We start from the raw sequence: 17,755 nt of genomic DNA, 5'->3' as shown, positions 1-17,755 counted from the left end.
CCAGGTGCCCCTGGGAAAAATTATATTAAAGCATCAGAATTTTTTACGCCCTCACAGCCTACAATATGTGAGTCCATATTGTAGAGCCCCCCAGTGCTAAGCCCGGGTATCTGTGAAACACGGAGAGAAAATCAGAATGCCATTTGAACATTTATATCAATAGGAAGAGTATGACTCAGTCTCTGATAGAACTTACTGATGCTGGAAGATATCAATAAAACTAGCTTAAATCGTTGAGCATTAATAGCTTATTTGAAGGGGAGAAAGCCAAGGATTTTCCATTACATCAGAAACCTAGGAAACAAAACAACAGAAAACCTGTATTTTTCAAATATAAATGAGTTTGAGTCTCTTGAATTCTAAAATGCGGGTCTTAAAAATTTTCCAGTATATATGTGCCCTGATTCTTTAGAGAACTCTTTACCACATTCTCTAAATTAATATTAAGAATAATGTTAGTTTTAGCACTCTTCCTCATTTTTCTTCTGCCCAATGTAGCAGTACTTTAAAAAGCACAGTGACCACACTGAAATCAGTCACACCAAATCTGCCACATTATTGGTATAAATGCCACTTGTAAGCCTACAATTTTAAAAAATTGTTTTAAAACTTTTAGAATTTACCAGGAAGGGTGCTGATTTATTTCATATAAACTTCAAAACCTTACTTAGTTTTCAGACTTAGTGCGTTATGGTCAAATATTTTATGACAACCCAGCTCTACTGAGCCTTGTAAATAAGGTCTTCTATAAAGTGCCTGCCACTTAATAGATGCTCACTGAGTACTCATTCCTTTCTTCCTTCCATATTCACACTGAAGGAAAAGAAAATGGTCCAGAGTGAGGAAAAAGAGAGAACCCACAAGTTTGATTGAAAGGTTTTATTTGGGGTTCAGGAAAGTCTGGCAGAATTCTACCAATGGTTTGAAATAGGTGGGGTGGTGCATGAGTGCCTGCTGCCTGGTTTCTGTCTTCCGTCCTCCTCATCTGAAGTTTTCAATTTAGAGGATGTGGGAGAGAGAAAACCCAGTCTGGGGTAGAGCAATATCAATGTGCTTATTCCAGCAAATAAGAGGATTGATTGGCTATTCAAGAGAGGCTACATCCCAGGTTACATATTTTTTTTCAAAACGCAAATTCTGGATTTCTTACCTTTCAGCACCTATGGTACTACTTCATCAGTTTAATACCTAGACTGGTTCATTTCAATCCCATATTTCCTAATTACTTAGCCTTACATTTATTTCACTAAAATCTGAAAACAAAAAATTGTTGCCTTGACATTATCTTTACAGATTGACATTCCAGAAAGAGGAAATGGGAAAAGAGAATCCATTTCAACTCATTGTGTTAAGTAAGTTTTATTTGTGTTCTTTTGCACAAAATGTAAAGGAGGAAGAATTACCAAACTTAAAACACTTCAGATATGTGTGATTATTCACCTTCTCAGTATGTCTTTGTAATTATGAGGAAAACTTGTTTAAAAAGCTTTAGTGGTGTGGGCACCTGGCTGGCTCAGTTGGAAGAGCACGTGACTCTTGATCGGGTCGTAAGTTCAAGCCCTATGTAGGTGTAAAGATTACTTAAAAATAAAATCTTTTTTTTTTTTTAAGATTTTATTTATTTATTTGACAGAGAGAGAGACAGCGAGAGAGGGAACACAAGCAGGGGGAGTGGGAGAGGGAGAAGGAGGCTTCCCGCAGAGCAAGGAGCCCGATGCGGGGCTCGATCCCAAGATCCTGGGATCGTGACCTGAGCTGAAGGCAGACGCTTAATGACTGAGCCACCCAGGTGCCCCTAGAAGGTTCAGCTATTTTTGTCACTGAAAATATTTTAACGCTATAGAAATCGGAACCCTACAAAAACTGCTAGACATTTTGCACTGTTTTGTTTTTAAGAGGAATGAGAAGAAAGTAAAGGAAGAGTTAAGTTGGAGGGGTCTTCCTTTATGTCTGAAGACCTTTCCATGAATTTATATACCCTTTCACGCACCACTGTAATTCTTGGTGATTTAAAACACTGACACAGTGCAACTCTATATTCCAGTTAGATGAGCAAATTAGTAGAATTCACTACCTGCTAAAGACTGTAAACCTGTCTTTGAATAGGTCAGACATAAGGAGATGCTCTCCAGGGACTTCAGAAAATAAATGCAAAGGTTACCACAAATAAGAAAACTTCTGATGTCACAATAGTTGAATTCTATTTCAGGCTCAGTTTTTCTCCAATTTTTAAGCAGTGTTTACTGTGTCAGCAGGTTGAATTTAAAGTGGGCTTTCACAGCCGCTGATCCATTGACCTGACTTAAATCAGACTTCGATTGGTGCCAGGACCAACCTTGTCTCTTCAGGCAGTTGCATCCCCTTGACTGTGGCTATTGAGACTTCCTTTCTAAAGCCTTAAAGCGAAGGTTTGGTATTAAACCATGCCTTCTGGAGACACAGTTTTATCTCTACTTTTATCTTATTTTCAGTCACAGTTGCAGATCATTAAAAGATTGTTCTCATTCTCAGAAGTGAAGCCTTTTTAAAGGTGATTACAGAAATCATCTTTAAAACAACAGTGTTAAGACTGTTACATTTTTTCCAGTTTGTTTTCTTCAAACTTTGTAGTTGTGAAGACCATGTATCTATATAGACAACTCACTGATGATTCAACATATATTGAGCATCTCTTCTGTCCAGCTGATGCCCATTGCATTCTGCCACGGAAGTTTCATGTCTTGCCCTGAGATTCTCAGGGTTGGCACTCCTAAACTCAGTGCAGTTACGATTGAGAGGGTTCGGATTCAGCTATGGATTTCTGTGGCCCAACCATACAAAGACACGGAATGAAATAAAGGTGATCAAAAGATGTGCCAGTGTAGACTGGCCCCTCAGGCACTCATTTGGAATTCTGCATGTACTCTGTGACCTTGACTTTAGCCTTTTTTTTCTTTAGCCTTTTGAGTGAATGTGTTCATACCTAAAAGGTAAGGACTATCATTTAGAAATATACCTTATTCTCTTCCACAGAAAATTTTAAATTATGCCTAGTGTATCTTGTTCCATAGTAACACAGAATAAATATTTGTTGAAAGACCAAATGAAGGTTTTAAAGCATTTTGAAAGTTAGTACTCTCTAGTTTAACCCATAACCATGATCTTCTTTGTTCAGAGGCCCAAGATGTATCGCTCGGTTTGAATATATTGGAGACCAGAAGGATGAGTTAAGTTTCTCGGAGGGAGAAATTATTATTCTTAAAGAGTATGTGAATGAAGAATGGGCCAGAGGAGAACTTCGAGAAAGAACTGGGATTTTCCCCCTTAACTTTGTAGAACTCGTGGAGGACCATCCCACCTCTGGTGCCAGTGTTTCAAGTGCGTATGAAGAATATGGTTTTTTATTTTGTTCTATCCTAATTCAACTAAACCAAATAATAGGATAATACTTAATACTGATTAATAATTCATATTTTTTAAAGTAGAAAGAAAAATTATTTTTAAATGGTAATAGTCATTATTGGGATAGCCATTGTTATAATCTCTCAAAGATCTGATTTTGGTGTTTTAGGTAATTAGCAATAGCTTCATATCAGAAATGGCGAAGAATCAAAAACTTTTAAACAGAAGTGGACTACCTAGTATAACTAATGTGTGTCCCCCACTTTACAGTAAAGAAAACAAGCCCAGAGAGGATGGTAGCAGTCAGAGATAGCCAGTACATGAAGAGACTGATCTAGAGTCCCAGACTTTTTACTCTCTCTGCGGTTTTTCTCCAGTACTAGTACATGGTCTTTACATCTATCTAAAGTTCTAACTTTTTTCTTTTTCTTTAACATAGACACAAAGGTACCACCGAAGACCAAAAAAGATGATTATGGTGCAAATTCTCAGGTAGGCTGCTTGAATAGGCAACTATTAAAACTGGGTTTCAACTCTGGGAAGAATATTAAAATCATAATTACCAAGAGAAAATGTTATAAACCATTTTTCAATTCATGGAGCAAATGTTTGAAATAAATGGATAGATGGTTACTGTCTTTATTGTGTATAATAGAGCTCATACAAATGGGTTAGAAAGACATGCACACCCTGACAGCAAACAAGGAAAGAGACATGATTAGAATATTCATAAAAGAGATACTCTTGTAAGTGACTGATACTAAAAAAATTTTTAAAGGGCACCTGGGTGGCTTAGTCGGGTGAGCATCCGATTCTTGGTTTCAGCTCAGGTCGTGGTCTCAGGGTCGTGGGATTGAGCCCCACATGGGGCTCCATGCTCAGCACAGAGTCTGCTGGAGGTCCTCTCCCTCTCCCTCTGTTCCTCCCCCTGCTCCCCCCCTTCAAAAAAAAAAAAAGATTTTAGTCACAAAGATGGTCATAGTGGTGATTTTATAATAGGAAAAAATTAGAAGCAATCTAAATGTGACCATTATTAGGAGAATGTTCTGAGTCCACGAATACTAGATTTATAAAATAAATGTCATGGGAGGAAAACATACGTTATAGGGAAATTGAATATATAGCATAAAAAGACTAGAAAGAAATATACTTAAGTTGCGAACATGCAGTTGCCTTTATGTGGTAAGATTATAGGGGGGTGGGTTTTTTCCCTACTTCTTCATACATTTTCCAGCTTGCCAAATGTTTGGGAACATTTGTATTATTTTTATAATGGGAAAGAGAAAAAATGTATTAAAAATTTTATGCTGTATAGCATGACTTCAAAAGTGTTAAACGGAATAGGAATGTGGATGACTTCCGTTGTTTTTATGACCTATTTTAGAAGAGTGAGCCTGATGGGGTCGTTGTTTATCAAAATGTCGCTGGTAATTGGGCTGTGTGTCTCTAAATTCTTTGATCCCCGCCCACTGATAAAGTCAAACAGGAAAGAGGGTGACTGCAGTTCTCCAGAAGGAAATGTGCACGTAGTGCCTGCATTTCTTGGGAGTTGAAAGTACCATTCTTGAAGATACAGTTACTCAAGTGCAGGAGCAAGAGGGGGTTTTGTTTATTGTTTTGTTTTGTTTTTGTATCATATGCCATCAGTTGTGGCAAACTTGAGGTATGCTAGGCACTCTGCCAAGCATGCTCCCTGCATTATCTCCTTCAGTCCTCACAACAACGCTTAGCAACACTAAGACGAATCTGAGTTTTGGTCTAGAACCCAGACCTGTCTGGCTCCAAGCCTTTGCCTTCGCATTTTCCTTCGCATTTTCCTCTCCTCCCTGCTTGAGCTCCTCGAACATAGTGTTCCCATCCTGACTTGGCAGAGACACCTTTTTGCAGAGCAAATCCTTCCTCTGATGTGTGTGGGGTAAAGGCATTCTTTTTTTTTTTTTTTTTTTAAGATTTTATTTATTTATTTGAGAGAGAAAGAATGAGAGACAGAGAGCATGAGAGGGAAGAGGATCAGAGGGAGAAGCAGACTCCCCACTGAGCAGGGAGCCTGATGCGGGACTCGATCCTGGGACTCCAGGATCATGACCTGAGCTGAAGGCAGTCGCTTAACCAACTGAGCCACCCAGGCGCCCCGGGTAAAGGCATTCTTGTTGGAGCATTCCATCAACTAGCCTGCCACGTTTAGGTTATTACCCTACCAACCTTAACGCTAACTATACCTCATAAAATTAAAAGGATGAATTAATGAAGTCCCATACAATGGAATCTGATAGCCTCTGAATCAGGTAAAGACCTGGAATTAACAGATCCATTCTGATCCTTCCTAATTTAGGTAAAGAAGAGCTTCACTGAAAATTATATGCTTCACCAGAATTTTTCCATAGTGTCATAAATACTATACATAAAAACCATATGCTTTTACCTAATGTTTTTAATGTAACTCATGTTACAGATGTTAAGATCACAATCAGCAAAAAGTTTTTGCTTAAGCATTGTATATACCTTAAAAGCAGAAAAGCTGCGAATCTCATCGTATCTGACATTTGGAATTCTATTTTAAGAAAAAAGTTATTGGAAACTTTTATTTCTGAAAGTTGGTAGCAGACATAAAGTCTTGGGTGATTTAAAGAAGCCTTCAGGCTTTGAAATCTTTGACCCTTCAGCATTTTTTCCCCCACTACTTTTTTCAGCTTTATAGACATCAATGTCAAATAAAATCTCACATTTCTTACCAAACTTCCGGTTTGTAACAGGATAATAGTCTTTCTGGAGAATGGTGTGAAGCCCTTCACAGTTTTACAGCAGAGACAAGTGATGACTTATCCTTCAGGAGGGGAGACCGGATCCTGATCCTTGAGCACGTGGACTCTGAGTGGTGCAAGGGCAGACTGCGTGACAGGGAGGGGATCTTCCCAGCAGTCTTCGTGCGGCCCTGCCCAGGTATGGCAACTGCAGAAATGACTGTTACTCTCAGAGGGGAGCCCAAGACCTTTGGAATGATAGATATTCCTTTTCCCTCCAACCATGCTCAGTTTAACTTGTTTGCCTGCATTTGAAAGAGTTGATTCATAAATGTATGCAAACTCTTCTCATATACTTTGTTGAAGATACGGGGGAAAATAAAGACAAAAATGCCTTCACTTAATAATAATGGCTAATTTTGTCTACTAAATGTATGCCGTATAGTTGTTTTCCTGGTAAGAAAACATCATCTTTTTGCAAGTTAAGTAAATTCAAAATTATTTGAAATTATTCTGTCCCAGGAGTGAGAAGCAGGGGGCTTCTTAAAATTTTTGATTTGTGTTTTAGTCCAATGTCTCTCTATATATATTTAAATTTTTGATGTCTTCACAGCTGAGGCAAAAAGCATGTCTGCTTTAGCACTGAAGGGGAAGAAGGCCAAAGCCTTATATGATTTCCATGGGGAGAATGAAGATGAGCTTTCCTTCAAGGTCAGAATGTGTATCTTTTTATAACTGCATTAAACAGCTATAAATTTCGAATTGTCTTCCACTGAAGAGTGGAACATTTGGGTGGAGTATTGATCATTAGCCAGGAGGGAACAGATCTCAGACCCTAACTCTAATGGACAAGATTAGAGAAGGTGAATAGGGCACATTTAAATTATCAGCAAGGCGTTTAAGTACTTTTAAAACCTTACTGGCCTGATAGCCCCACAATCCCCAAACGAATTCCTTATTCCTAGGTCTTGTAACATCTGATCTCAACAATACTAGAATTTTCATTGGTAGCCCTAGTGAAGGATAATTCTCTCCATAGCTTTTACAGCATGTTACTGTCATATCATTTGAAATCAGTGGAGAAATCAGATGGTACCTATTACAGTTGGCCACTGCAGCAGTCTTCATAAGACACTGGAGTCTTGTCCACAAAGATACTGACTACACTTTGGGGAAATGATCCCAAAAGGTTAAGTTCCTATGCAGAGGTTGCTTATTTATGTGTGTATGTATATATGTATGTAATCTTTGCACCCAATGTGGGGCTTGAACTCATGCCCCCGAGATTAAGAGTCACATGTACTTCTTTTTTTTTTTTAAAGATTTATTTTTTTATTTTATTTTTTTTTAAAGATTTTATTTATTTATTTGACAGAGAGAGAGAGAGAGAGACAGCTAGAGAGGGAACACAAGCAGGGGGAGTGGGAGAGGGAGAAGCAGGCTCCTGGCCAAGCAGAGAGCCTGATGCGGGGCTCGATCCCAGGACCCTGGGATCATGACCTGAGCCGAAGGCAGACGCTTAACGACTGAGCCACCCAGGCACCCCGAGTCACATGTACTTCTGACTGAGTCAGCCACGCACCCCTGCAAAGGTTTTTTTTTTTTTTTAGCAGCCTAAAATTTCATCTTATTTTACCGAAGAAGTGCCTCTTCTTTTTTGTTTGTTTTTTAAAGAGTAAAAACAGAGTATTTCCATGATCCTGTTTCCCCAGCTTACAATTGGACCATGGTCAGAGGAAGGCACTCAGGACAGTACATTGGGACTGTTCCAAGAGGAAGGAGGGTGGGTTTAGCAGCAGTTGCCATCAGAACAGCCTACGTCAGACACTGGGAAATTCTCCATCATCGGATACTCAGCCAGAGGCAGGAATGCCATAGAAAGAATTAAAGCATCAGGGAGTGATTGGAGAAGAGGAAACTTAAAACAGCGGGTCCCCCACCACCTGTCTAAAACAAAACGAGGGAAACGAAGGTGATATTGGGAAGTCATGGAGTAAGGGGCATGCAGAGATAAATCAGTATAAAGTTGCTAACTTTCCTATTTTGTTACGGAGTTTTCCATTCTGGGAATTTCTTCCTTTTCATATTAAAATGTCATTTCTCTTATAAAATGCTCTTAGTAAATGATATTTCTTATGCAGAATTATAATTTGGTAACCTTTTATCAGTCCTCCCCCCCCCCCCTTAATTTCTTGGTTCTCAAAATCCAAGTGTTTGGGAACTGTTGCCCTTGTCCTTTTCAGTCATGGGAATCAGTGGCTCAAACTTCATTCTTTTTATCTTTACGAAAAATGTTACTGCAAGTGAACAATCTGGATTCAAACTTTTTGGATGTTATTTTAGCCTTTGTTTAAGTTATGTCAGTATAAATAACAGAATTCGTAGTATTCTCCAGAAAAAAGTTGCCTTCATTTTACAAATGACTGACTATAAACAAGGTAGTTCTCGAGTTTTTTAGTTAAGGGATTCATTGTTAATCATTAATATTTTATTAAATATTCACAGAATATTAGTAGAACTTTTTTGAAAAAGAAATGTCCTAGCCATCAGAAAACTGACATGGTATGTTCATATGGACCAGAGCCCCCCCCCAAAAAAAAGTTTCAACTATTATGTTATAATTTAGGAACCAGAAGGAACTCATTTATAATAGAAACTTTGAACAGCCAGAATTTTTACGGATTTTGGCAGAGTAAAGTAAATTAATGACATTTGATAGCATTTTTCCTTTCCATTTTCCATAAAGAAAGGCCTTAAATCAAACCATTTTTCCAGAGGGCAGTGTACTGGTGCTATAAATAAAATCCATTTAGCCTGATAAAGAGATTCTTAAAAGTAGCCAGGGTCATCCTGAACCATGAGAGAATCTTAAACCCAGATTCTAAGAAATGGTTAGAATCCATAAAGAACAAAATAGTTTCAGGAGATAATTTCAAAAATGATGTCTTCATCTGTTGAGGAATTATAATTCACATATGAATAAGATACACAGTGCCTTTGACTGACTTGATGAGGGTAAATCAGATGTTCTGAGTCAGGGAGAAGCTCTTTTAAAGACAGGAATGTAAATTTGATCGTGAGGCCATAGAAGCATGGAATAAACCAAATGGTAAAGGAGGATACCATTATGTGGAAGAATGAATGTATAGTACAAAATGCTCAGGATGTTGAGAAAAGGCAATTATAGTAAGAGCCTTTCTAAGTAAAAAATCTACTGTGAAATGTGGTGGCTGTGTTTCCCAATGGTTAGCAACACCGGCCCTGAAACCGTACCAGATTGGAATCCTGTCCCTACCACTAACTAGACATGCAGCCCCAAGGAAGCTGTTTAATCTCTCTGAGCTTCGGGTTCCTTCTCTTTAAAGAAGTCTATAAAAATCTCTCTCTCAAATGGCAAAGTAACAGTACTCTGGGACTGCAGTGTTGTTTAAATGAGTTAATTCCTATAAAGTACATAGAGTATAGAGTAGGACTATCTATGGTAAGCACATGGACCCTCTTACCTTCAAGTCTTTGCTAAAATGTCACCTTCAGGGGGGCGTTCCCTGACTGGAACTAATGAGATAGCAACCCCACACTTTCTGTCCTCCTGGGCCAGCTTATTTATTTGCTTCCCTACTCTAAAATGAGGCCTTTATTCCTTGCCGTATGCGTCATACTCAGAACAGTGTCTGACACATATTGGGTGCTCGATAAATAATTGTTAAATGAAAAAAATAGATATAACCTATATGACATTTAGGACTGTTCTTAAAGAAGAATTTTAGATTAGGAGTAGTGAATTTGGGGGGCACAAAATGCAAGCAGGAAAATAAAAGTGCAGTGAGGGTGATAACGGCGAAGGAAGGGGCTCTGAGAAGAGGCATGCAAGCAAATGGTGTCGTACGTAAGGTCTAGATCATCTGTGGGGCGGATCGTTTAATCCACTGGGCAAATCAGGATCAGTGAGTGACATCAAGAGATAAACCATGCCTCTCCAAGGAGGCTGCTTATACCACGCTTATTCTCAACAGAAAATAATCATTATTTCCAATTTCTGTATTCTGACAGGCTGGAGACATCATAACAGAGCTGGAATCTGTAGATGATGACTGGATGAGTGGAGAACTAATGGGAAAATCTGGAATATTTCCCAAAAACTATGTTCAGTTTTTACAAGTCAGCTAAAGGTGAAGCTTGACTGTGTTCTTTGGCACAAGAACTCACTTGAACTATCACTTTGACTATCAGATATGTTTTTGCACTATTTTTGTAAACCTTTGAAAGAATTATCTATGTACATGGTACACTAGAATTTTCTGAAAGCAGAATATGTCTAGGTTTTGTAGTCCTCTTTCATTCAGAGTAACTAAAACATGCACACGGAAACCCATGAACCACCCCGGTATCCTACCAAGGAGGACGTCAGGCAGGATTAGCAAGGCAGGTACACACTTCCCCAGGGAAAGCGTCGGGTGCCGTGGCAGCATGGGGAGGCTTACGAGCAGATGTTGCACTTGGACATCTTTGCATCAGCACAAGGAAATTAACCGTGCTTCTTCACTTTTTACTTTCGTTTAAAAAGAGGACATTTTATATTCTCTGTGCTGTAATTATCAGGACATGGTTGGTAATCTAAATTTCATTTTTGACATTCAAATTAATTCTAACCATTTAAGCGCATTATCCTTATTACCAGGGCAAATCTTTGCTTCAGGTGGGGCAGTTTATTAACTAGCTGGAGCCTTTATAAGCACTTGGTGAATCAGATGCTCATCAAATGCTCCTTGTGTTATCAAGTATTTTTCCCTCTGTCCAAGGATTTAAAGGGGGTTAAAATTTGATGTATCTTAGTCAAAAGAACCAAAACCATCCTGAAATGCCTTGCTAATACAACTAACCCTTCCACATACCTGCCATACCTTCTTTCTTCCATGTATACTTTATGCTAACGGGTTTATTATAAAGCACATTTTCTGAATCTGCAATCATTCTTTCGACAATTACTGGTGCCCAAAGAAAAATTCATTTTCTTTGTGTTACCCCAGTAATATATAAAAACTGTGTCTTGTTATAGTGGTACATTATGAATCACATATATCTCAGAATACAGAGCAACTGTTAAGACAGAAAACACCAAACCCCCACAGCTTATTTCTTTCCACTATAATCGGAATGAAAAATAATTTAAGAAGGCCCAAGGCTGATACTTCTTTGGGTATTTTTCCCCCAGCTTATTCCTGCGCAAATTATTAGAGTAAATAAAAAGCCACTTTCCTGCTATCCATTTGTTACATATTCCAGACTTAAGATAAAAGTGGTTCTTTATGTGACTGAATCAATTACAGCTTATGGGCTTAAGCCAAATAGGTCGAAGACAATCTTCCAAACAGATCAATGGAATAGAATTTCATTGGAAATGTAAAACACTTCCCCAACAACCTTCACGATTTTCTTCCATTTTTGAGAAGAGTTTCATATGCTTGGCCACTTTTTAGCTTTCATCAATGTTTCCCACTGTCCAAAAAGTTAGGCAGCCAGTTGGCAACGATTATGTGAACACCATGTGGGGTTCTGTAAGGGAGATGTTTACTTTGTCTTTGATGGAACTTCATCTTCCAGTTACCTGGTTATAATTGATTTTGGAGTATGGGAGCTGTTTTTCTTACATTTTGGTTAAAGAGGACAGTATAAAGAAAACTCTTGTCAAATCTCACTTAAGAGTAATTTCATGAGAAATAGTGACTTGGAGCATTATCTCCACTGAATTCTTATTTGCAGCAAGGTGCAAAACAGCAGGAAGTGGGGGATGTGTCTGGAATAGGACGTGAGGTATAATATTTGCCTGTGTAATTTTGACATATATCAAAGATCGTGAAAGCCTAGCTTTATTGGAGAAAAATATCCCTCTTAAATTTTGGCCTTGTGTTAGCAGAATGATAAGTGCAATAGTTGTAAATCTACTTGACACTATAATAAACTGAACTGAACTTTTTAAAGTCCTTTTCTCATACTAGACTGAGTCTTTTGAGAATGGAGATGGTACCATTGTATCTCCAGCCCTTTGCATGATATAGGGCTCAATAAAAGTTGGTTGGTTGGTTGGTTGGTTGGATAATTGGTAGATTGGTTAGTTCGATGGAAAGCTGTCACACATAGCAATACTGTCTTGGATGCACCAAGATCCAATATCTTTCCTCTTTAACTTGTTGACAGAAATCTTTATTGAAACAAAATCCAAAGTTTTGTATCATTTCACTCCTTCATGGCACGTTTTTTGCTTGCCACTTACTACCCACTCAATTGACAAGAAGCCAAGATGTTGCTCAGGATGGGTTTTCATAGGTACCTTCTTGTTCTCTTATAATGATTGAACGTAATTTTTATATTCAGTGAATTTCATAGGGGAGAAATAGGAATGTATTCTTTTTCCTTTCCATAATTTTAGGTGAAACCTGATATTGTACATCCAAGCCTACTCAAACTAGAATCTTCAAATTCTTTTTCTTTACTGGGTGGAAACTAGAGAAGTTATTTATTTTTTTATTTTTATTTTTTTAAGATTTTATTTATTCATTTGAGACACAGAGATAGAGCATGAGCAGGGGGAGAGGGAGAAGCAGGCTCCCCGCTGAGCAAGGAGACCGATGCGGGGCTCGATCCCAGGACCCTGAGATCATGACCTGAGACGAAGGCAGCTGCTTAACCAACTGAGCCACCCAGGTGCCCCTAGAGAAGTCATTTAATAAATTATTCTCATCCTTTTGAAATACTTAAGAGTTTTTAAAAAAGATGTCTTGTTTACATAGCTGGGGGGTTAATATAATATATCTGTCATTGTGCTCATGGAAATCACAGGTTTTAAATATAGCCTGAAACAGTCATAGTGAAAAACAGTGCATTTATCAAGATTTATTGTTAGAACGAGCATTTGAAAAAAAACAAAATATTTTTCTATAGTATTTGTTATACATCAAGTCTTAACAATAATTTTTTGGTTTTTATTCAGTTTCTTAGGCTTAGATACATATACCTAGAGAAATAGTGATGGATATTTGGGCTAATTATAATAGGAGATATTCATTATAGTCATTAATGGTTTATTCCTTTTTATGGTTAATTCCTTTAAATTAATGCCAGATGCACTTGGGCCATATGATTCATAATTCAGTGCCATTTTGAATACTTAACAGTGAATTTTTTCAGAACTAATAGGAAATCATTTTCTAACCTAGGCCTTTTTTACTTCACTGTAATTATAGAGGGGAAAAAATACAAAGCCTAAATCAGAACAACAGCACCATCTAGGGGCCTCTCTCCTAATTGCAAGCTCATCCTGTTAAACCACAGAAGAGTCGGCCTCAGACCAGAACTCAACCTGCAGAGGTTAAATGATTTGCCTAAGGTCATACAGGTATGGCAGAGCCTAAAGCAAAACCTAGCTAGCTCTACTGATTCCCAATTGAGTAATTTTCCCATTTGTTGTGCTAAAATGATACATTTCTCTTTAGCAATTAAACAAGTAGATTTGATCTGTTTTATTGTTCTATAAACATAACTTCTCAGGTATAATACATAATTAGAATGAGTTGCAGAATGTGTTGTGATGAGCACTGGGTGTTATACACAACTAACAAATCACTGAACACTGTGTCGAAAACTAATGATGTACTATACAGTGGCTAACTGAACATACATACATAAATACCAGTTTAAAAAAAAAAAGAATGAGTTGCAGAGAATAAATTAAAGCCTTAAATTTATTTCTCTTCAAGAACATAAGAGAATTCCTGCTTAGCTTCTTAATTTTATGTAGACAGTTTATATTGATGTTACCTAAAAACTCAAACATGAACTGATCCATTAATGGGGATTCCTTTTAGGCTTAATAGGGAATTTATGAATGCTTGAAACATCAGATCATGAAAAGATGTTTCTGTGAGGCTGGGCTCTTGGTAAGAGCAAAAATTCCTAAACCTAGGTTTTCATACACATGTAGTGCAAAACACTGTTACGGTATTTTGGAGTCTAATAGATTAACTCAGGCACTGTTAAGCTAATAAATTTATATTTCAGAGTCTGGGATACATTCTGGACTTTTTTTTTTTAAATCTTAATTGTATGTAAGCCATGGATTGTTTCTCTTCAAATACTGTAAATTAGCCAATAACTCATTGAAATATTTTTCAGGAGAAGTAGTGATTCAAATTCCTTTAGAATTTAGAAAGGAAAGGAAATTTAGAAAGGAAAATTACCTATTTGTTGTCTATCCTCTTTTAACAGAAATCAACTGACAGTCTTAATACCACAATACCCATATTTAGTTCTTCTTTACAATTAAAATAAAAAGGACAGTGACATTTATTTCTTCAATCATAATTAAGTTTGTTTATTCAATAGAGCCCTGACTCAGAGGACCACTGAGGCCCACCACAATGTTCTCCTGATCCCAAGTAGCCAACAGCTGAAGAGCAGATTTGTTACTTCCAAAGAGCATCAGAGCATGTAACTAACTCTTCAGTTCATTATTATACCTAAGAATGCTCTATACAGACATACGTCAGTGATATTGAAGGTTCAGTTCCAGACCACTACAATAAAGTGAATATCACAGTAAAGCAAGTCAAATGAATATTCTGGTTTCCCGGCGCATATAGAAGTTATGTTTACACTATACCATATTCTATTAAATGTGTAATAGCATTATGTTTAAAAAAAAATGTACATACCTTAACTTAAAAATACTTTATTGCTAAAAAATGCTAACCATATCTGAGCTTTCAGCAAGTCATAATCATTTTGCTGGTGGAGGGTCTGGCCTCAATGTTGGTGGCTGCTGACTGACCAGGGTGATGGCTGCTGAAGGCTGGGGTGGCTATGGCAATTTCTTAAAATAGGACAACAGTGAAGTTTGCCACATTAATTGACTTTTTCATTCATGAACAATTTCTCTGTAGCATATGATGCTAATTGATAGCATTTTACCCAGAGTAGAACAACTTTCAAAATTGGAGTCAGTTCTCTCAGACTAAATTTATGGAATATTCTAAATCCTTTGTTGTCATTTCAACAATCTTCACAGTATCCTTACCGGGGTAGATTCCATCTCAAGAACCACTGTCTTGCTCACCCTAAGAAGCAACTCCTCATCTGTTAGTTTTACCATGAGATGGCAGCAATTCAGTCCCACCTTCAGACTCCACTTCTAATTCTGGTTCTCTCATTATTTCCACCACATCTGCAGTGACTTCCTCCACTGAAGTCTTGAAATCCTCAAGGTCATCCTTGAGAATTGGAACCACCTTCTTCTAAACTTCTATTCATGTTGATATCTGACCTCTTCCCATGAATCACGAATGTTCTTAATGGCATCCAGAATGCTGAATCCTTTCAGAACGTTTTCAATTTACTTTGCCCAGATCCATCACTATCTTTGGCAGCTATAGCCTTATGGAATGTGTTTCTTAATGAGAACACTCAAAAGTTGAAATTATTCCTTGATCCATGAGCCATAGAATGGATGTTGTATTAGCAGACATGAAAACATTGATGTTGTCCATCTCCATCAGAGCTCTTGGGTGACAAGTGCATTGTCAGTGAGCAGTCATATCTGGAAAGGAAATCTTCTCTGAGCAGTAGGTGTCAACAGTGGGCTTAAAATATTCGGTAAACCGTGTTGTAAACAGATGTGCTGTCATCCAGGCTTTGTTGTTCCACTGATAAAGCACAGGTAGAATAGATTTACCATAACTCAAAAGGGCTGTAGGATTTGGGAAATGGTAAATGAACATTGGCTTCAACTTAAAAGTCACCAGCTGCCTTTGCCCCCAACAAGGGAGTCAGCCTGTCCTTTGAAATTTTGAAGCCAGGCATTGACTTCTCTCTAGCTATGAAAGTTCTGGATGGTGTTTTCTTCCAATATACAGGTGTTTCATCTACATTGAAAATCTATTGTTCAGTGTAGCCACCTTCATGAATGATCTTAGCTGGATCTCCTGGAGAACTTGCTGCAGCTTCTCCATCAGCACTTGCTGCTTCATCCTGCACTTTGATGTTATGAAGATGGCTTCTTACCTTAACCCTCATGAACCGGCCTTTGCTGGCTCCAGACTTGTCTTCTGCAGCTTTCTTATCTCTCTCAGCCTACACAGAATTAAAGAAGTTAGGGCCTTGCTCTGGATTAGGCTTTGGCTTAAGGGAATGTTGTGGCTGGTTTGATCTCCCATCCAGACCACTCCAACTTTTTCCATATCATCAATAAGGCTTTTTCACTTTCTTACCATTCATGTGTTCCCTGGAATAGCACCTTTAATTTCCTTTGAGAACTTTACCTTTGAATTCACAGTTCCGCTAACTTTCATGCAAGAAGCTTGGCTTTTGGCCCATCTCAGCTTTCGACATGCCTTCCTCACTAAACATAATCATTTCTTGCTTTTGACTTAAAGTGAGAGACATGCAACTCTTCCTTTCACTTGAACACTTAGAGGCCATTGTAGGGTTATTGGCCTAATTTCAACATTGTTGGGTCTCAGGAAAACAACATCATAGTAATATCAAAGATCACTGATTATAATTCAGCATTATAAATAAAATAACAATGAAAAAGTTTGAAATATTGCAAGACTTACCAAAATGTGGCACAGAAACACAAAGTGAGCAAATGCTGTTGGAACTGTGGCACCGATTGGCTTGCCCGATGCAGGGTTGCCACAGACCAAATTAATTGTAACAAACAAAAACAAAAACAAACAAAAACCACATAGTATCTACATAGTGCAATGAAGTACAATAAAATGAGCTATGCCTGTACTAAGGAGAGACAGTGGTGTCTTCCCTTAGACATGAAATGTCAAAGCTATTAAAAAATAAATATACAGTGATGAAAAAATTATCCAATTCATTTATATATATACAGAGCACTGTGGGGGAAGCTGAATACTGGTGAGCAGAGGCCTGCATCTTTGCTGGTAAGAGGGGTCTGGCTGTGCTATGAGAAGGCTTAGTTGTCCACTGCAATGAGACAGTTTGGGGCAAGGTCAGAGAGCAACAAAATATAGGGCCTAAAGCACCATGCATCCAGAAGACTAACTGCTAAGTGGGATGCTTGCCCCTATGTAAGTGTGTCAGGCTGTTCCTGCTAGATCGGGCTAGATGGCCGCTACAGCACATTCTATTTGATAGACACAAGGAGGGACTACTTGATAAAGAGAATAAGGGCAAATGATGAGACCCAAGAAACTGAGTACCTCTGGAAAGATGAGAGTCAGAATTACACTCACAAATAGGACTGCCGAGAAGACCCTGCATACTGATGATCCCCACAAAGCCAGCAGCCAAATCACTCAAGCTGGTGTCCAACTGCACAAAGTAAGATTTTCTTCTTTAAGATTTGGTAATAAGGACCACTGCCATCAGGCCATTAGATGGCAATAATAACCATAACCACCGGAATGTTGGACATTATGATCAGATCTAGCGTGATTCCTGGAGGTGATGCCCAAGCCACCATGCAGAGCCATACATGGAGCCAACGTCCTGAATACCATGGCGGCCAAGAAGCCCATGACAAAGAAGTGTATTCAGGTTTGGTTCCAGACATAAGTAGGTATGAAGGAGTAAGTTCATAGTGTGGAAAGCATATCCCAGAACGGGAC

At 38.2% G+C, this 17,755-nt stretch overlaps 1 protein-coding gene across 5 annotated transcripts in view; it reads left to right on the top strand.

Moving 5' to 3' along the window:
• SH3D19 (SH3 domain containing 19) overlaps window positions 1–16,983 on the top strand; it is a 176,733-nt gene extending 159,750 nt beyond the window's left edge. For 3 of the 5 annotated variants that reach the window (XM_078069305.1, XM_078069307.1, XM_078069308.1), the window contains 6 exons: window positions 1,294–1,352; window positions 3,155–3,357; window positions 3,821–3,873; window positions 6,135–6,321; window positions 6,736–6,833; window positions 10,173–12,103. In XM_078069305.1, coding sequence (XP_077925431.1) covers window positions 1,294–1,352; window positions 3,155–3,357; window positions 3,821–3,873; window positions 6,135–6,321; window positions 6,736–6,833; window positions 10,173–10,289 — 717 coding nt within the window. In that variant the 3' untranslated portion in view covers window positions 10,290–12,103. Of the gene's footprint in view, window positions 1–1,293; window positions 1,353–3,154; window positions 3,358–3,820; window positions 3,874–6,134; window positions 6,322–6,735; window positions 6,834–10,172; window positions 12,104–13,363; window positions 13,634–14,501 lie in introns of those variants that run through there. The other 2 variants (XR_013446517.1, XM_078069306.1) reach the window with 2 other exon arrangements.
• The last annotated feature ends 772 nt before the right edge of the window (window positions 16,984–17,755 follow it).

This window comes from Halichoerus grypus, chromosome 3 (assembly GCF_964656455.1).
Source record: "Halichoerus grypus chromosome 3, mHalGry1.hap1.1, whole genome shotgun sequence".
NCBI classification, from domain to species: domain Eukaryota; kingdom Metazoa; phylum Chordata; class Mammalia; order Carnivora; family Phocidae; genus Halichoerus; species Halichoerus grypus.
This window is presented reverse-complemented; position numbering and strand designations above follow the sequence as displayed.